Source organism: Lineus longissimus, chromosome 3, assembly GCF_910592395.1.
Source record: "Lineus longissimus chromosome 3, tnLinLong1.2, whole genome shotgun sequence".
Lineage (NCBI taxonomy): Eukaryota > Metazoa > Nemertea > Pilidiophora > Heteronemertea > Lineidae > Lineus > Lineus longissimus.
In genome coordinates, this window is record NC_088310.1 from 6,849,093 (window position 1) to 6,868,147 (window position 19,055).

The window sequence follows — 19,055 nt, forward strand, 5'->3', positions numbered from 1 at the left end:
AATTGCTAAATTCGCCACTTTGCGGAAGCATGAATCCAGGACTTCCGGTCAGGTTACGGCCAACCAGAAGATACTTTAGCCTCGTTCCCGTCATCGCAATATGCATCTCATTTTTATGGTATAGCTCCGTCTACTGAACGGAGCAAGAACCCAAATATCACACAATTTCGCAGTGAGGCACGTGGCTTACTCGGGCTGAAGATACCTAATCACGCCTGTTATGGGCAAAAAGTACGGACTTATATGATTAACCAACACCTGAACAAAAATCACAAATTCTTGCTTCATAGGAAAGTGGAAAATGACTACGGTTCTGACTTTTTTTCTTTATAATATCACTTAGTTTGTAGTAAATTACATAAACATGACCTTGGTACATGTACACTGCACTGTAAAAATCTACAAAACTGGGAACTATAATGGTTATGATTTTTTTTACAAAGTTCAAGACAAAGTCAAAACCAAACATTATTATATTTCATTATAGTTCTGTACCATTAACATCATCTAATTGCTAAATGTGAGGGCTAAGAAAACAGTGACGATGGGTCTGCATGAACAGTATTATGTTTATTCCAAACTATAAAGATATTTTACACTAAGTTGTCAAGACTCCTGTCCGAAATAGAAGAGAGGAATGCCTCAAATGCAGTCGTTGCAGTCGTTGGTCAATGTATAGCACGAAGTCTCTCCAGAATTAGATTTCTTGCGGGATTTCTTCGAATGTTATGTAAAGTCGCTGTAATGGGGTCTTATCTATAATAATTGGCTCATTTTCGCTGTAGTTAATCTATAGTTAATCTGGATCCTTTAATAACTTTGAACGAAATTAAGCATTCATCACAATGGCTTCTCACAAAGTAATTACCTTCTTTTTGCCATCTTAAAACCTATCCATCATTTTGCTTTGAATACCTGATCAGGCAGATGGTCCCAGTGGTGTGCCAGAATAAAGAAGCATTTGAAAACGTCATTTGTCTATTTGTTTGTTAACATTATGGTGTTACAGTAATCAGACGTCTGTTTTATATCTCATACCCTTGTTTCTACCGAATAATTGCAACAACTGACATCTACTTTTATTCGCTAAAATTGTAGCTGATATCATGAAATACGTTGATACCATGTCTTGGGCCTGACCACCGACTCTAAGAATGGATTTTAGAGTAAAAGATTTCTAAGTATAGAGTATACATGATATGTAAAGGTGTTCCATTGTTCACATTATTGATGGCCGTCGATTTATCTTAACCAATTGGAGCTCCAGCATCACTCAATTCATTGAAAATTACCCGCGAATTTTCAAGAGTGATTGATCCCTTGGCGGCAGTAAAATTACGTCAGAGCAATCCCGCAGGGTATGTGATCGGAAGTTAACACTCCGAAGTCAGCAAAAACCTCTCCTTTTATGTCTTAAGAGTCGTGTCGAATCAACATTATTCATCTTAAAGGTATTTTATTCAGGAGCCATGGCTTTTGATCCATATAAGGATATGAAAATGGACACTAATTTAGATAAAAACTTACATGTGATGACGTGCAAGTTTTCGAGCTGTTGAGATTGGTGGACGGGGGCGTAGCGACCTTAGAGCGATTCCAGAAGACTCGTTGGAGGAGGCCTATATCAAGGTCCCGGAAGGAAGTGCCCTGACGCCGCTCTCGCACATATGAAGAAGGCAAACATTTTTATCGCGATATGCCTTCATTTTTACCGAAAGCGCTAGCTGTTCAGATCAAAAGCTGAAATTTTGAAGACGCAAGTCAATGCCATTTTTGTACTCGGCATCATTGTAAAAAGAAAGTACTGAATTTTCATACAGCTGAGTTGTATTCAGATTACAGGTTTATTTAGTTACACGAAGACGTCCACAGTAGGGTACTGTGTGTCATATAAACACCTCGACCATGGTTTACTGAAAGCATAAAAGTCATGACAATCCCAATGATGGAGCGAGACAAACTATATTCCCCTCAATTATGGCGGACACGGAACCATCATTTACCCTGGATTGATCTTACTTGTCTTTTCGATCAAGAACAACTTTAGTATACACAAAACCTCACGAGCGCACTGGATCTAAATAGACATTTTCAGGGTAGTTTCGTTGGACCAGTGAACATCACTGGGCCCTTGATAAGAAAAACAATGTTACGATATCAACAATTTGATGCCCCAGGCGTATGTCATCATCACATTTGGTTATTTACATGAGTGCACCATTGTTGCATTATTCTAACAACACACATCATAAATACGAGGGAATGGAAGACCATTGCGTTAGCATTACTACGTCGAATTGCTGAAGAAATTGAAACGGGTTTAACCAATATCATATTTATAAATGTGGCTCACGTGATGGTATACTTTGACCATGCAGCATTCGAGAATCCTGCACCTTAACGTTATGAAAGCAATCTGTCTTAATCGTAATTTTTTTATAAATTTGTATTACAAAACAGCGTCGGAACAAATTGGCCTGTCATGATGCTTGACATGGGGTGTTTTTAGAGTTTGACAAAGAGGAGCAAGCAAAGCCGAATTTCAAACGCTTTTCTAACGATTGATGCCTTTCTTTACTAGTATGTACATGCATAGACAAATCTGAACAATGCTTTCAATTAGACTGGTGATAATCATTGCAAATTTGGAAAAGCAATTTGAAGAGTTTGGGTAGCAGATGCACAACTCTGAGTTTGATGGAGACTATTTTGTCTTCTGTACGATATTTAGAAAGAAAATTCATATTATTTTCTATATTATTGATATTAGTTATAATGATAAATTACAGACTAAAAACAAACAACGAAGATAGGTAATATATATAAACTGATCTAAACGTTGTACTGCTAAAACAATAAATGCTGACTCAGCATTCCTATGTAGAAACTCAAACACCTAAAAGATAATGGAACGAGTTAATGATAATGATAATAATAATGATAATCATTATCATCATCATCATCATCATCATCATCATCATCATCATCATCATCATCATCATCATCATCATCATCATCATCATCATCATCATCATCATCATCATCATCATCATCATCATCATCATCATCATCATCATCATCATCATCATCATCATCATCATCATCATCATCATCATCATCATCATCATCATCATCATCATCATCATCATCATCATCATCATCATCATCATCATCATCATCATCATCATCATCATCATCATCATCATCATAATAATAACATGCTACCGAGCTTGATCAGTTCTCGACTTCTGTCAATCTCTAGGCATGACAAAGGGTAACACTGAATGAATGCTTCCCCAAACTGGTGTCGTTTTAGTGCATTGCATTTGCCTTACAAAGCTATTTTGGCATTTTCCAACAGTGCTGCTCCGCTGTGAAGAGTAGTATCAAATGGTGCTCACAGAACACTCCGAAGGACACCGAAAAAGGCGGAATTCTCTTGAGAAAGTCACCGTCGTTGGCATACCCCATGGGCTCTATTTACAGGCTGACCGACTAGAATGAATCTCTTAGTAAAAAACTACAAAAGGGTGATCGCTGCTTGGTCTTTGACTCTAAAAAACAGGAAATGCTTCATGGAGGGCTGCTTTGATCCGATTGGAACGAATGTTCAGAACTTTTACAAGTCGACCGATCCTCAGACTGCACTCCACCAGGCATAATGAGTTGGACTCCGGGTACTATACAGTATCATGTCTATTTATCACGGATTTTTTTACATTTGTTAAACCATCTATGGCCAAGGAGGCGGTGTCCGTAAAAAATGTATTCTAATTTAATTTCAATAATCAAAGATAGAATTCCCTAGAAGTGTCGTCCCGTCTTAACTTTGGCCGTCGTGGCCGCCGGTTCCGGGCTGCGTTATGTACAATAATGTCTATAACTTCTGCGACTGTCAAAAGGCTGGCACCGAGGAAGAGCGCTAAAGAACCACCAATGTTGCCTGCAATAGAAAACCGGGGATAGTTATTAAAGTGCCTTACATTTGAGTCAAGTTCAAGTTGAGCACTAACTCTGATGCGGACCACCACCTAGCACCTATACTTTATCTAATGAGAATTCCGAAAGAGCCGTAATGGGGACATAAATCGAAAACAAGCATAGTCTTAAACAACACTACTAGGCCGATCGACCTAGCGCTTAGCTGAGAGAAAGTATCTGTTTTGACAATATGCCAATCTCCCGTTTGAGGAAAGGCTTGAAAAATACTCATGCTAATCATACTTTTTTACTTACTCCATAACGTGGTAAGCTCGTAGCCTCGTCCCTGTGTCACAGTTTCGTAGCTAAGCTCGTTGACGAACACATCGACATTCACCAGATTGTCGCTGGAAACGAGAATGGGTGAGCAATATAAGAAAACATGAGGATTTAAGAATGAAAGATAATTTTTGTGGATTAAATTTTGCACTTCACTAAAGACATTTCGATATTATAGCCGAACATTTTGAGCAGTGCGCTTGGAAGCTTTCAAAATACATGTCCATATGAACGCCAAGCCAAGGCAATAGTACTCGACAACAATTGTATACGTGTATTTAGATGGCAACCATGCAGTTTCTAAAACGTTGTTCTACTGCCATGACAACACCTTGCTTGGACCATTTCAGTTTTAATTGGTTCCAAACCAAGCTTCCCCCCACCCTGCAACTGAGCGCCACCGATGAAGTTTGAGAAACGCCACGGCTGCCGAACCAAGCGCGGTGTTCTCCATCTGACTGCAGAATGAGTACTTACTTTATGAACGCCGTATCTAGCGTACTTTTACTGGCGTACGATTTGAATTGCTCCCTAGCCCTAGTGAACACGGGGAAGAGGGCCGTGTCATTATACTTGGTGGGAGCCAACGTATACTTCCGTTCCATGAACATGAACGTCTTATCAATATCCCGCAACTTAGTGTCAAGATTTAACGGCGCTAGATCAGCGTTCGTTTGTTTCATAACCTCATACGATGACATTTCTTGCACCTTCTCCACATGCGTCCTTAGCAAAGTGCTAACTATTTTTACAAGGTTACTACCCCTGAGAGCCGCACCGAATGCTATGTTAAGTCTTGTAGCATTGTTTTGCGCTTGCGATAAATCGTTCCGAAGCATTTTGTAAAATTTTGAGATACAGGGATTTCCTAACATGTCTCGATAAATCGATGCCTCCGCCACCTTTAGGCCAATCATGGTATCTTTTATATCCCTATCACGAGTCTGAATGTGCGTTAATAAACTTTGCAAAGAATTAATGACGTTTTCCGCATCGTCGGACATGAGATCAGTGGCTATATCCGATTTTGTGGCGTCAGTACTTCGTGAGAATCGGCTGACGAGTTGTTGCATGTTTTTCACACGGCTGAATGTATTGCTGAGGAATGATTCTAAAGAATCTTTGCTGGCGGTAATGTACACCATTATCTTTGACGCGGCGTCGTAAAGACTAGTGTTTAGCGCCTGAAAATTTTCCAATCTTTTCTGAACGATTTCTAACGGTTTATCAACCACACGATCTTTAATTAGTGATATTCGGTAGTTATAAATCCTGCTCAAATCCGCGTATTGATTCGCCAGAATATCACGCTCCGTGCCATTGATTGAGTTACCCCCGTGGACATACAACGCAAGGTTACCCATAGAGTCCAGGGTGTCCATGATGTTCTGAAGTGTATCCATCGTCATTCTGAAGTCGAGTTCGTCGGTAGTTGTAACTTGACGTACGCAAAGTGGCGTGAACACCTTATCGTAGGATGTCGTCTGCTCGACAGAGTCGAAGAACCTGAAGTTATTCAACAAGGTACCATTCACATACGCATTCTGTACCTCCTTGAGATTTTTTAATGCACTACTCGTGACTGTCTGGCGTATACCTAAATACCTCTGTACGTCATACAGTAGGTAGTCTCGTATAGCCTTTTTGTACCTATTCGTGCCATCTAACTTATCAACCGATCTTTTGAAATATTCCAGGACCAATGTATACCCAGACGTCACGTAATCAATAAAACTATCACTCATGATCCCCCAGCCCCGATTGAAGTTGTGTTTGATGTTCATCTCCATGAAAGACAGCGTCGCCATGCGGTGAAATCGTAAACGAGGCGAGACCATTTCCACGACGGCCGTGACCTCCATTTGCATATCCGTTAACTTCTTGATTAGCGTTTTCAAGTACATCTCCATCGAATTCACAGCATCGGATAAATCTTGCAGCAACTTTTTATTCCTCTGTAACAACATACTGTCGTACTTTTGAGCAGTTTCTTTTGCCACTTTGTATTTTTTTATCATGGTGTCCACCATTTCGGGCTGAGTGGCAACAAATCGGTCTTTTTCTAACGAAGAGAGGGAAGCCAGACTTGTGGAAGTGCTGTAGATTTTCTCAGTGCAAGGGACAGGGCACGTGCACACCTTACTACTGCTATCAAAAGCATCTGGAAATGTGAATAGAAAATGAAATTAGAATAAAAGGTGGTGTATTGTATCGTACACAAAATTAACTACTATCAGTCTAGTTAATGCCGAAGAATCATTTCAAGTTCACACTCGAAACTGCTTTGACCAACTCAGCTCTGAGGTCTGCCATCTCGAACTAATATCGAGGATTAACTGTCGACTGTTCTATAGTTGCTGAGTCTAGAACGCTCACAAAAAAGCAGCACATTTAATTGCGGGTTGGCCCGAAGTTACGGGGCATGAGAAGTATAGTCCTGCCCGCTGTTAAATATCAGATCGAAAGGACTTCAGACATACCTTTTGCAGGTTTGGTACAGTCGAGGAACTGCCGAAGAGAACACACTGGAATTTTCGCTGAAAAAAGAACCAGAATAACTAGTTATTGCTAAATTAGCCAACACTGCCATCGACTTAGATTACTTTCCTGCCCTACAAATGAGATGTTGTTAGTGACGAACATACATTACTCGTCGAACTGGAAAGCAATTCTTAAAGTTACCACAGTAAATGTCAAGAACGTATAATCGTTTTGGTATATCAAACATACTTTTCGCATTCAGGTTCGGCGCTTTTCTGTCCCCAGTGGAGAAGAAAACCTCTGGTGTCCTCCATTATGCATCTATTGGTAATTCTATAATGGTCGAAGTGCACGCCTAAGACGCAATAAAAGCTTTGGAGACATCGTCACTGCTAATTCCGTCACTAGCATATCACGTTTGGTCGCTGCTTTACATCGACTCAGACTTCTTGAGGATACGTGCACAATGTCGAGAGGCTTGCAGTACCACCAAGCTTCATTACGTTCAGTGCTCTCCCTATTCGCTAATAGTAAAACAAGATGACGAGTTTTTGTTATTAAGAGGATCATAATGTAAAGCCCATTATCGCTCTTAGTATAGAAGTCAGTCAATTGTTGGGTTGCATGCTTTTGACGAAGTGGAATGTACCGGGCTGATTAGGTTAAAAGATTTGTATTCGATCAACGCGAAGCGTGTATACCCCAACAAGATCGTTCATAGTCATTGTCAGTCCAAAGAGAGGTTCTTTTTAAGTCTTTCATAGTCGTTGTCAGTCCAAAGAGAGGTTCTTTTTAAGTCTTTCATAGTCGTTGCCAGTCACCAGCGAGGTTCTTTTTAAGTCTTTCATAGTCGTTGCCAGTCATCAGCGAGGTTCTTTTTAAGTATTTCATAGTCGTTGCCAGTCATCAGCGAGGTTCTTTTAAAGTCTTTCACAGTCGTTGCCAGTCACCAGCGAGGTTCTTTTTACGTCTTCCATAGTTGTTGCCAGTCATCAGCGAGGTTCTTTTTAAGTCTTTCATAGTCGTTGCCAGTCATCAGCGAGGTTCTTTTTAAGTCTTTCATAGTCGTTGCCAGTCATCAGCGAGGTTCTGTTTAAGTCTTTCACAGTCGTTGCCAGTCACCAGCGAGGTTCTTTTTACGTCTTTCATAGTCGTTGCCAGTCATCAGCGAGGTTCTTTTTAAGTCTTTCATAGTCGTTGCCAGTCATCAGCGAGGTTCTTTTTAAGTCTTTCATAGTCGTTGCCAGTCACCAGCGAGGTTCTTTTTAAGTCTTTCATAGTCGTTGCCAGTCACCAGCGAGGTTCTTTTTAAGTCTTTCATGGTCGTTGCCAGTCATCAGCAAGGTTCTTTTTAAGTCTTTCATAGTCGTTGCCAGTCACCAGCGAGGTTCTTTTAAAGTCTTTCACAGTCGTTGCCAGTAATCAGCAAGGTTCTTTTTACGTCTTTCATAGTCGTTGCCAGTAATCAGCGAGGTTCTTTTTAAGTCTTTCACAGTCGTTGTCAGTCATCAGCTTGAGAAAATGGTAATTTCACGTAACGGATTGTCTGCGTGCCACCGGCTCGCTAGACGCAAGCCAATGAAAATGGTGGGCAAAACTGACTGATACGTCTCCGTTGAGAATATTTCTTAAGTTAAACACGCTCGTGTACCTCAAGGTATACTAATCAGTCTGGCTGGTTGCTCGAAGGAATACATTTAACTGCCCTCGAAAAGCATCTCCAACTGCCGAATCTGCACTTTTGGTAATTTACATGCAAACGAACGGCCACAACTCCGACCAGGCTGGTCAATGATTCTTCTCATATACCAACTAACTTGCTAGACGGTTAGAAAGGGTTGGGCATTTCAGCTCTGTAGACTGGGGACAATTCTACAACTGTTAACACCGTATACAGCATAATTATTATCTTGTGACGTGAATCTGATCGTCACACCATCATGATTCTTGCTAATGGTTAGTAGAATCTCTTGTGAAAGATGTGAACAGTCCAGTAAATGTCAAGAGAATTCAGTAGCCTCATAGTATTCGTATTGGTATCGTCATAACACATTTAATTAACATTCCCCATGGTTGAAGTTGTCTGGAATGGATTATACACCGGAACAGTAATGTACTTGGACCCAGAAATGCTTGTAAGAATACGATATGATACAGTTTTAGAACTGTCTGGGATGTAGACACAGGAAATGCATGTCAGGAATGGCGAACAGGAGATCTATTGTTGAAATGGTTGGGAAGTAATTCGTTAGCATGATGTTGTAAGGGAATAATGAATGTTTTGCGGGGACCTCGAATTGGGCGATGATACATTTACACAAAGTTGAGTCAGTTCGGATTATAGTACAAACAAAGGCGAAATTAACTTAACAACAAGAATGAAACAACTCTAAGTTTCGGTGTTGCTCGAGTTATTCCTAAAGACAGCACAGCTGGTAATTTATCGTTCTGGAGACGTCTACTTAACAGGTTCTAACGCACGGATCTAACAGAATCGAAATCAGGTCAAATGTGTAACATTGATTTAAACATGCAGTTTATGAGTTCTGACTTCTTTCGGAAGCCGATAATTTCCTTCGGAAAGGAGAATATTTTCTTTAGGATTTCTCCTGAGCCCCGTTTTTCATCAGCAAGTGAATGTGACATTTCCTAAATGACATTGGTAATCGTTAGATTCTAGCAGTTGAGTTAAGCGCAGAACTATTTCAGATCGTGTTTTGCATCCACGGTGAAGTGTCCCTGGAGGTAATATTAAGTCAGTCATTGATCCAGCTACCACTGAAAAAAGACAAGATCTAATTGCCAGCAGTTATTACCCTCCCATAGGGTGCTAGAATTAATGTTTGCTTAAAACGTTTTCACACAATCCGTGTACGCTCATGAAGTTTCTTCTTCAGACAAAACGTTTCTCAGGAACTGAATATCAAGGATTTCATTATGGCAAGGCTTTTTCTTTCGGACCCACGACTTCGGGTACATGTTGCTTGACTATCAGACTCCCGACGCATTGGAGGAACGGAAACAAGCGAAGAAATATGGCACTCACTAAGTACATTTATCGTGGCCCTAATGACTGACTTTTTGTCCGGCCGACAGCCTCTAGACTAAGCAGAATGCAGCCACAGGGTCAATATTCAACAAGAGATGTCTGTAAGGAATCCATTAGCCACCATCCAATAACAAAAGTGACCACGGCAGGATGTTACACGAAAACAGCCCTTTGTAGTAGGTCACTGCCGGACAGAATCCTATCGACTCTGATCACCAGTATCAAGAAAGGAACCCCATCGAAAAATGAACCCAGGCGTTTGTCATTTCCTTTGATTTGCCGTATTCAGGTTCTGGCACGATACGCTTCCCACTGGTAGTCCCAGTGATGTGTATGCGGAGATGGGGCTAGCTCGTTCAGGCTGAGACCAAGTTAGCTATTATCCAAGTCGATTATGATTCACATTACTAGCTGTATTCACGAGGCAAACGAAACATGATGGTACTTTGCAACCACAACAAAACAGATAGTTACTGGAGCATAGGCAACGCCCAATCCATTGGCGAATGTTGGGACAAACAGGCTATCAAATATCCCCATTCCAAAATAATCAAGGCACCCGGTGGTATTGCAGATATTCGCTTGCTGCAGACATGTATGCGTTGGTGCGAAAATATCCGCAGTCAGCTGATGTTGTTGGCAACGTTACAAAAACGCCATATTGTCCAATTGTCACGTGAACTAGACACACTCGGATCCGCGTTTGTTTATGGGACACAGTACAATTTCGTTCACCCCATATTCCAGATACGTATATTTTCACATACACTAAGGCTATGTTCCGTGTGGCTACTGTAAATATCAGAACGTCTGCCCCCTTTGGGAAAGTTTTGGCCGAGTACACCGGCACGTTTCCTGTCTGCTAAATTTGATTCGTGGTCATTCAAATTCACTCGCGGCGACTGGTCTGCCGGGGCGAGACCCGCGACATCAATGAAGCCCAGTTGGCAGAATGATTATCAATAGGTTTATCAGCATTCTGTTCACTGGTCCTAAAGAATCTTCGGAAGGATTTTTTTACTTGTATCTGACTCCTCCGGTTTTTTCGGTAGTCTGGCTGACGCAATTTCTATGATAAAAATACAGGTCGGTGTGACAATGGATACTTTTTTTCAGTTGCCTCGTGGACTGGCAATGTTTACGATACATCAAACCAGCATTTATAAGACATGACTGTCAGGTGAAAAAACGATGTAACATCTCATCAGTCTGATGGGCATATTGGGATATTAGTCTTTGCAATGCATTCAGTGAAAAAAACTCAGTGATACTATGAGATGCAAAGCTCAGACATATCCACCGTTACTAAGTCAAGGAAAGGCCTGGTTTTATTTTGTAGTGCGCATATGTAATCAAGAGACTCGCCTGACCAGGTACATGTAGACGGCAAGTAAGCCTGGCGGAGTATGACACACGAGTCATCCATGACCGAATGGGCCCATAAATGATACAGCATCAATGGCATCATCGAACTTTCAAAGATTCTAATCAAGTCTTTCTGATCGGGATTGATAGTCTCAAGTCGAAACAATGTCAGTGTCATCCAAAATAAACCACTCAATCAAAATGCAGGGGCGCAATAGTTAAACTCTATTGATCCTCAAGATGGTAATATGACTGAATCCCTGGGTGCGGAATGCCCAAGTCAATCCGGAACGTCGTAAATCTTCATGGGCCACAAGCGGCAGTGACGTACTTCTGTGTTTTTATCATTCTTGTACTACCTCTCTTGGGAACCGTTAAATCTTCTAATAGGCAGACTGTTGCCCTCAACGAGACTTGGTTACTTGCCACAGATTTTATTAGATTTTGTGAAAAAAGATGCCATAGCTTTTGCGCTGTTTTAGAAGCCGTCGCAGAAGAGCATTCAATTGGCATGTAGCACATTGATTACACAACATGTGTAAAAAGGTAAGTGCAGATGAAAGAGAATACAGGTTGTACCATAAAGAATTGCCTTTTATTATAAATCCATGGTTCCGAATGCTGTATTAGCGTTAGTCGTAGTCGCTTTAAGTGCTTAGCATTGAAAGCCTTGAGCTACGAGTCGATTAGCTGAAGACGATCACATTGAACATTTCGGTGATTCAATATTTCTCGTAAACTGATTGGAAAATACGATGGACACACATCTTTACTTTCACCACGAAAGTGGAAAATATTACTTTTGATTCTTTCTGCGTGCAGGGTTGGTTAAGTTATGGAGAACATCATCACACAAAGCCATATTATACATTGCATACCAACAACGTGTCCATAATAACTACTTAGGAAATATCTAGTCCTTGTCCAATAAACATGTTAAACGAATTTACACGGCAGCCGCCACTTTATATTGGTGCACTCCAAGGGACGATATGAAGTAACAATCAGCACAACTGCAAATTGATACTGAATTGAAATCATTACCTCAGATCCCAGGGGAAACGATATCTTTGGAACAATATGTTTCCGCGGAACGGAGCGATTGTACATGCCGTGTGTAGCGTGGTGGCGATAAGCATGATTTAGACAGTCCATGGAAAAATCATGCAAGGTCCTATTAGACTGCATTCTAGCGTTATTTAGAGGTTCAGGGAAGCCGGCAAGGTCAAGTCATGACAGCCAGAATACTTATAATTTTCTCGATTTTATGTATTGCTTCTTGTTTCCTGCCATAGCGTTAAAGTCAGTAGTTCAACAAATTCTTTCCAATTAAGCTGGAAGTGTAGTCTGATTGGCATACTTACCAGATTTCTCTGTCATCATATAAGGTTCCTTGCACTGACACTTATCAATGATGTATTTTTGCTTGCATTCCTGTAGGCACCCCTGTACGCTATAGTAATCGTAGTAATCCAATGAGGCGCCGCCACTGCAGGCCCCGAACGGCTGAGGCAGATTCTCGATCTGAAATGATTTGAGAGATAGCAAATGGAAAAAAGGAAGAAAAACGATATTTTAAGTCAGAGCACACCTCAACATACCTCAACAGAAAAATGAGATAGTACAGTAATGTAGTAAATTCCTATCTTTCCTCCCGACAGATTTCGACCTAGAAAGAATTTTTAAGAGAAACAATATATATTAGAGGATCTATGCCGATAAGATAATTGCCCAGATCGAAAATCCATATGAGATTCTTGTACGTTTCTTAGTTAAGTTCAGTTCATTTTCGTATACAATGTACATGTGCATTTACACGAGTAACAAGATTCTGGTAACATTCCTGGTTAAAATCTTGAAATGCATGTACATGTACATGTACATGTACATGAACTAAGAATCTTACAATAGAAAATTCTTGAACTGAATGTACATGTAGATGTACACAAAACTGAACAGGACGTTGAGAACATTATAAAAATGTTTATCTGAATTTTCGACATGCAATGTCACACCATGTTGTACATGAGGTAAAATGGAAGTAAACGAAGGTTTTGGTTTCTCCGTTCTTTCGCTGTTTATTATTGGCTATGACTGGGAACTGATACCGCAGTGACTGTATCAGGACATATGGTGAGCATCTTGATTATTACCAGTTGTACGTCAGTGACATTTCTTTGAATGTTAAAGAAATGTCCAAATCTTTTAGGGCTGCAATACGTCAGCAAGAAGAAAAGACATTTATACGTATTTCCATTCCATGTTGAGATTCTCTGGTTGTACAAAGGAAATACGAAAGGGTGAAAGACTTAGCAGATACAATGCACTGTGTAACCTTATACGCCAATAAAGGACTCCTCCATACCAAACGGGATGTACAGCGGTGGGGGCGATACGGCGTGTCGGCTTTTTCAATAGTAAGATCATGTGACAAATATCATGGTGCATCATGATTAAAGTCAGTGGCAATATTCTTACGTGACTTTCTTCTTTTTACGTGGGTCGTTTTAGCGATTGAGATTAGGACTCGAGATATAGCTTTGGGGAAAACTGGGTCAAGGTTGAATTTGTGCCAAAAATGACATGAGGAATCAGGTGAAAAAAGCCTGTGTGGTAAAGGAAATGCATAGTGCGGGAATCACGGCAGCGGCAGACTAGAACAACTTCCTCTTCAGGGCAGTTCTGATATTTTGATATTTGTGCCCAGATAACCATACTGCACAACACAAGTTCATTGGCTGTTTAATGTAAGGTCTGCAGTATTGCGGCGTGGAGAGGGTTGAACAATAATGGACACTGTCGTCGAGTTTGTACATGCACAAAGGGAATGCAAAAGGATGAACAAGTTAGCTGAGCCGCTATAACTGCTCTGAATCTCGAATAAGTCACACAATAAACATTCGCTTGGTCTGCATTTACGGAGCGGCCCAAGAGAAAGAATTTCGTATAAGTCACACAAGAAAAAGCGCACTAATGTATGCGACAGATACCTTTGGTCTGCACTTACAGAACCCAAGGTCACTGAATCTTGCTCACTGGTAACCTTGATTCTTCGAATACCAGAAGTTCACGGTATTTATTAATTGGGTTTCAACATTTGCAAGCTTTATCTTCAAATAAAGCATCTTTCAGCCAGCCTTTTCAGAGTTCAAATTTTTAGATGTTTCTTGACTCTAATTGGAACGGACTTCTTGCTTGAGGCACTCATTACCAACATACCCGTTCCAGCTTCGAATGTAAAGAAATAACCAGATGTATCCATCTTAGAAAAATTACATCGCAGGGCAATTCTATAAGAAGGCAATGCGGGCGTAATGAGGTAGCCAGATTTATTAAGCCCATCTTGGCTTTTATCTCTTTCCGTTGATATGGCAAAGTCTAAAATCGATACAAAAGGCTATCGATCTTAGGAGGAGGACATAGCAAAACAATTTCCTGAGGCGCTGGAGGGAGTCTAAGCGAAAATAAAATGCCCGCCGAATTTAGGGAGCCTTAATGTTCGGTAGCGATGATTGGTACACACATGACGAGGTCCATCAGCATAAAAGAAGATCACTGGTAGAAACGGAAAGGATACTCACTTGACAAAAGAAGTTCACTGGTCTAATGGTAGAAAGGAAGCAAATGTTTACTGATATGAAAGACGATGTCCATTTATGGCCTGTTGGTGTCATGGTTACGCGTAACTATTATCAGTGGGAGGGTTTCATAGCTCTATTCCCCAGCAGTCATTGATTGCAAGGTCATTTTTAAAGACATGAGTTTGTGAATATCACCAAATATACATAATAAGCTCGCCCTTTTTAAATATATTTGATGAATAGGCTCCAGTAAGTCATTGTGTTCTCGGTTCGAGAGGTTCGCTGCAGAGTGACTGAGAGTTAGCGTCGATCCTATCTTTAACATGAGCTCAAGGTGTATAATGGCCGATTCTATTACAACTCCCTGGCAATGCCAAACAATTTGTTCTAAAAGACTTCCAGAGGCAATTTACCGCCGAACAATGTTACCGCAAACAACTGCGAAATTGCGCTTGGAAGATGGCGCCGGTACCGGAAATTATGCTTCTCAAATTTGCGGTCGACAACAACAACTGATTCAACTTAACTATGCAAGGCATGGGAGACGTCACTACGATTTTCATGAAATTTCATGAGGTTGGAGGGAACAAGTTAGCAATTAGGGAAAGCATTTTTTAGGCGGAGCTATTTGGCCTTGTATTGCCGACACGGATGTAGAGCTCTACATCCGTGGTATTGATAAGAAAATCATCAGAGTATATCTTGGCAGCAATACAAATGATTACTGGAGAGTCAATCCAATTTTCGCGAAATCTAGGTGGTGATGACTATTTTATTTCATATCAAAAGCTCGAACACCAACATGTAGTTCGACGAGTGCGTGTGCTTATGCAAGAAATCGTACTAAAAACCTGATGGTGGTGTCGCCTCATGAGGGCGGTGCAACTGATACTCCTTAAGAAGTTGCAGCGTTCAGCACGATATTGTATACCGGGTATCCATTTTCACCGATTTGCGAAAAAAGAACAAATACACCGCACAAAAGATTTCCAATAGAATTTCGCATTTCCAAGCCGTGGTAGACTTATCATATCGCTTTTAAACGGGGAATTTAATTTAAGCCACGATGCCTCTGAAGTGATCCACTGTGAAAGTTGGCTGAGAGACCATAATGAATGCTATAGTAAGTCTTTAGAAGTCCTCCATTAACAAAGTCCTTCCTACTGCAAATGACTTCTGGAGAAGAGATACCCGCTGTCCACCTTTTTACACATCTGATATTGATATTCGCGTCAACGACAGAATCACAATCAAAGCGGATTTCGCCAAAAATGCGAACACCACCGCAAAACCTAATAATTTCCGGCACACGACGAGATAACGGTATATATTGGGTATTTTCCGCGCCTGTTTTCTCCAAGTTTCTTATATTGGATGTTTTCAATGATAATATTTCTTAGTCCTTTAAATGGACGCTGGGGTATTCAGTTTCTATAGAGGTATAGCACTTTGCCAAAGTTTTTTAAGTGATTCTCATGTTGGCACTTTGGGATGCATCTACCCTTATAAACACGAAGCAGTTCTCTTCCCACGGTGGAAAATAAAAAACACTATCGGTGAGATATCGATGTTTTTGAAGAATAATACAAAAGGTATATGATTGTACAGCACCCATTTCAGGTATACGTGCATTTGTCAGGTTGGGAACTTGCCAATCGCATCATTTTATTTGGCTCGGCAGACGTAAAAGTATCAAAGGTTCATGGATCGTATACTCATTGTCAGGGCGAATCACTATCGAATGTAAGGAATTCCAGGTAGGCAATTATCATGTGTACATCAATGTTAGAACGAGATCCATTTATCGGAGATCGATGAAGTAAAAACAAGGCTAATGTCTGTCTGTCATTACTAAAAAAGAGCAGCGTAAACATCGAATTGAGAGGATTGATTGATTTTACATTTGTCTAGTCAACAATGTACAGTCTGAATCGAATCAGAAGATCGGAACACCGACACATTAAATTTATACTATGCAAACATGTACAACGTTGCCTTTTTCAAATGTTGCCCTATATGGCTTCCGAGTCAAAAACGATATCAGGCGCTAGAACTGCAAATATGGCAAATAATGGTATACGGGAGACCCTTCTGTTGCTTAAACTAACAAGAATTAAGGTTATGAAGATTAGTTGTTGTGAAGAAAAATGAGAGATTCTGGCAACTGTATAATCAGAGGATCATTCTAGACTATTCAAGAAGAGAGATTTTCCGCTGAAGGTATTTCTAATAGAAACCTATGAAGTACTTTCTTAGTGTTTTCAATGCATTGGGGTCCGCAGGCCTATCCGATATCAGTCATGCGTATAACATTAGTCATTGGGCACTGACGATAGCCGATATTCTAGTGATATCTATGGCGCTTGCCGAGCCTGGGTATAATTCAGAAAGTCAGTGAACCTCATTGAAACCAAAATGCCGATCATTCTTACGGAAAACTGCCATCACATCCGCCAAGAGGATGCAATAAAACCGTATCATATGTCAGGAAATAACATCCAGTGGGGATGTAGTAGCATTAGCCACAATGTAAAGTGTCGCCAAGAGCTTTCACTTAATGTCAAAAGAGTGGTAATTTCGATGATGAAGACTTCGATACTCCTTTGAAAGTGCATGATGGCGGAGATATCTTCATATGCAACTCAATTTGTTCACGTCGTAATGTTTCTAAGTGATGAGGCTCCATAATAGTTTATGTTAAAAGTGCATGTACATTGTACACAGTCATGTTCATTGCACTCTGCACACAGTTATGAACGGGTGTACTTATAAGATGGACAATTTCACCCGAAAAAGGAGCCACGTCATGGTGAATTCGTTGTTATCGTCGAAGTATTCAAAATCCCACCAAAAAGCTTGTTATATTACCAAGAAACATTCCAACAAGAGGAAGAAATTGACAACCTTACGACAAAAGCAATTTGATAACGTCATACATAAGAAAGTCTACTATAGTACGGCGCCATTATGGTTAAACAGCGTTTTGAGATGCATCGATAGGACGAATATACTAGCTATAGTGCCACTTGTAATGATGAATGTGTCATTGCAACCTTGAAGCTTTTTGATGTATGCAACGCCTCTTCTTCGGCAACCTCTCAGTACAATATGAATATTATAGTACCTATTATTCTGCAACGTAAAAGCCGAATTCATACTTTGACGCATGACATTCGGCGTCCGACACGCGCCCACGAGAGGAACTACATGTTGGGTTATATCGGCGTGTAAAGAAGTCTTACGGAATATGCCAAGTTTGCTGTGAGCGCACTTGGGTTTTCCGCAGGGGCGCAAGCTTGAATTGACAATTGAAAAAAGGAAAGCATCTTACCTTATTCACTGACATCCCTACTAAAGCATGCGATCCGGGGGGTATAGCCGTCCCAAGGCTAGTCACTGCTGGCAGCTCCATTTGGTCATGGACCAAGAGCCGGATCCCTGCCCCCTGGTTAGGGCCATTCATATATTCATATTGCTCTATATTGAGACGTAGTTTTAGTCCCCCTTGTGGTCCTGCAAGAATTAAAGGTCTGAGAATAAGTCATTTGTTTAAATGTGGACTTCCGCTGCCCCCTGCTGCTCCTACATGTAGCTGTGGTTGAATGCCAACCTTCGGTATTACATGAATGTCATTGGCGTTATTGTTGGTATCAAGAAATGTTCAGTGGACCTACATTTTTTATTGTTTCGTCATTTTGATGTAAATAGGAGCAAATGATCAAGACATCGAGCCATTTGTCGCTGGAAATGCTTTAAATTATTATTTTGTTTCAGCTTTTCCAGTAATGGGCAAAGCTCTTTCAGTGTTGTTGATTTCTAGTGTTGCCCAAGTGTCTCTTCCAAATCGATTCGTGACTACCCGTTAAGCTGTAATACAGAGATTTGAATGCATCTCACAGCCTTTAATCTTTTCTCCCCTCCGTACTCTCAATACTAATGCATATTTGGATTTATCTATTAATCAGAGTCATCGACTGAAACTGCCCTGCTCACGCCCTCAGAATGTCACCCATGCATGACGTCTCACTTCCCTAACCACAAATTCGATTTTATTTCGCACTGCCGAAATGTGATAAATAGATACTAGTCTCTTGGCGGATATTAGCCCTGATCAGATATCACCGTATTATCAAACGACTAGAGGGTATATCCCTTTACGATATCGATTTGGCGTCTATCAGACATGTTATCTGACAGGCATCGCCAATGTCATGTTCGGCATATTTCGGTTATTTCCGGGTTCTAAAAATAGTAAAGGTGATATCTCAGGAAGGCTTTATACGCAGCGCACAACTCAATTTATTCGTTAAAAAAAGACT

General features: G+C 40.7%; 1 protein-coding gene across 1 annotated transcript in view; it reads right to left on the minus strand.

Moving 5' to 3' along the window:
* Positions 1-3,180: 3,180 nt before the first annotated feature.
* LOC135484745 (uncharacterized) overlaps positions 3,181-19,055 on the minus strand; it is an 88,745-nt gene continuing 72,870 nt past the window's right edge. Inside the window, exons 5-10 of the mRNA XM_064766414.1 lie at positions 18,068-18,249; positions 12,520-12,679; positions 6,741-6,797; positions 4,738-6,421; positions 4,237-4,328; positions 3,181-3,943 (exon numbers count right to left, since the gene is read on the minus strand). Coding sequence (XP_064622484.1) covers positions 3,789-3,943; positions 4,237-4,328; positions 4,738-6,421; positions 6,741-6,797; positions 12,520-12,679; positions 18,068-18,249 — 2,330 coding nt within the window. The 3' untranslated portion in view covers positions 3,181-3,788. The remainder of the gene's footprint in view (positions 3,944-4,236; positions 4,329-4,737; positions 6,422-6,740; positions 6,798-12,519; positions 12,680-18,067; positions 18,250-19,055) is intronic.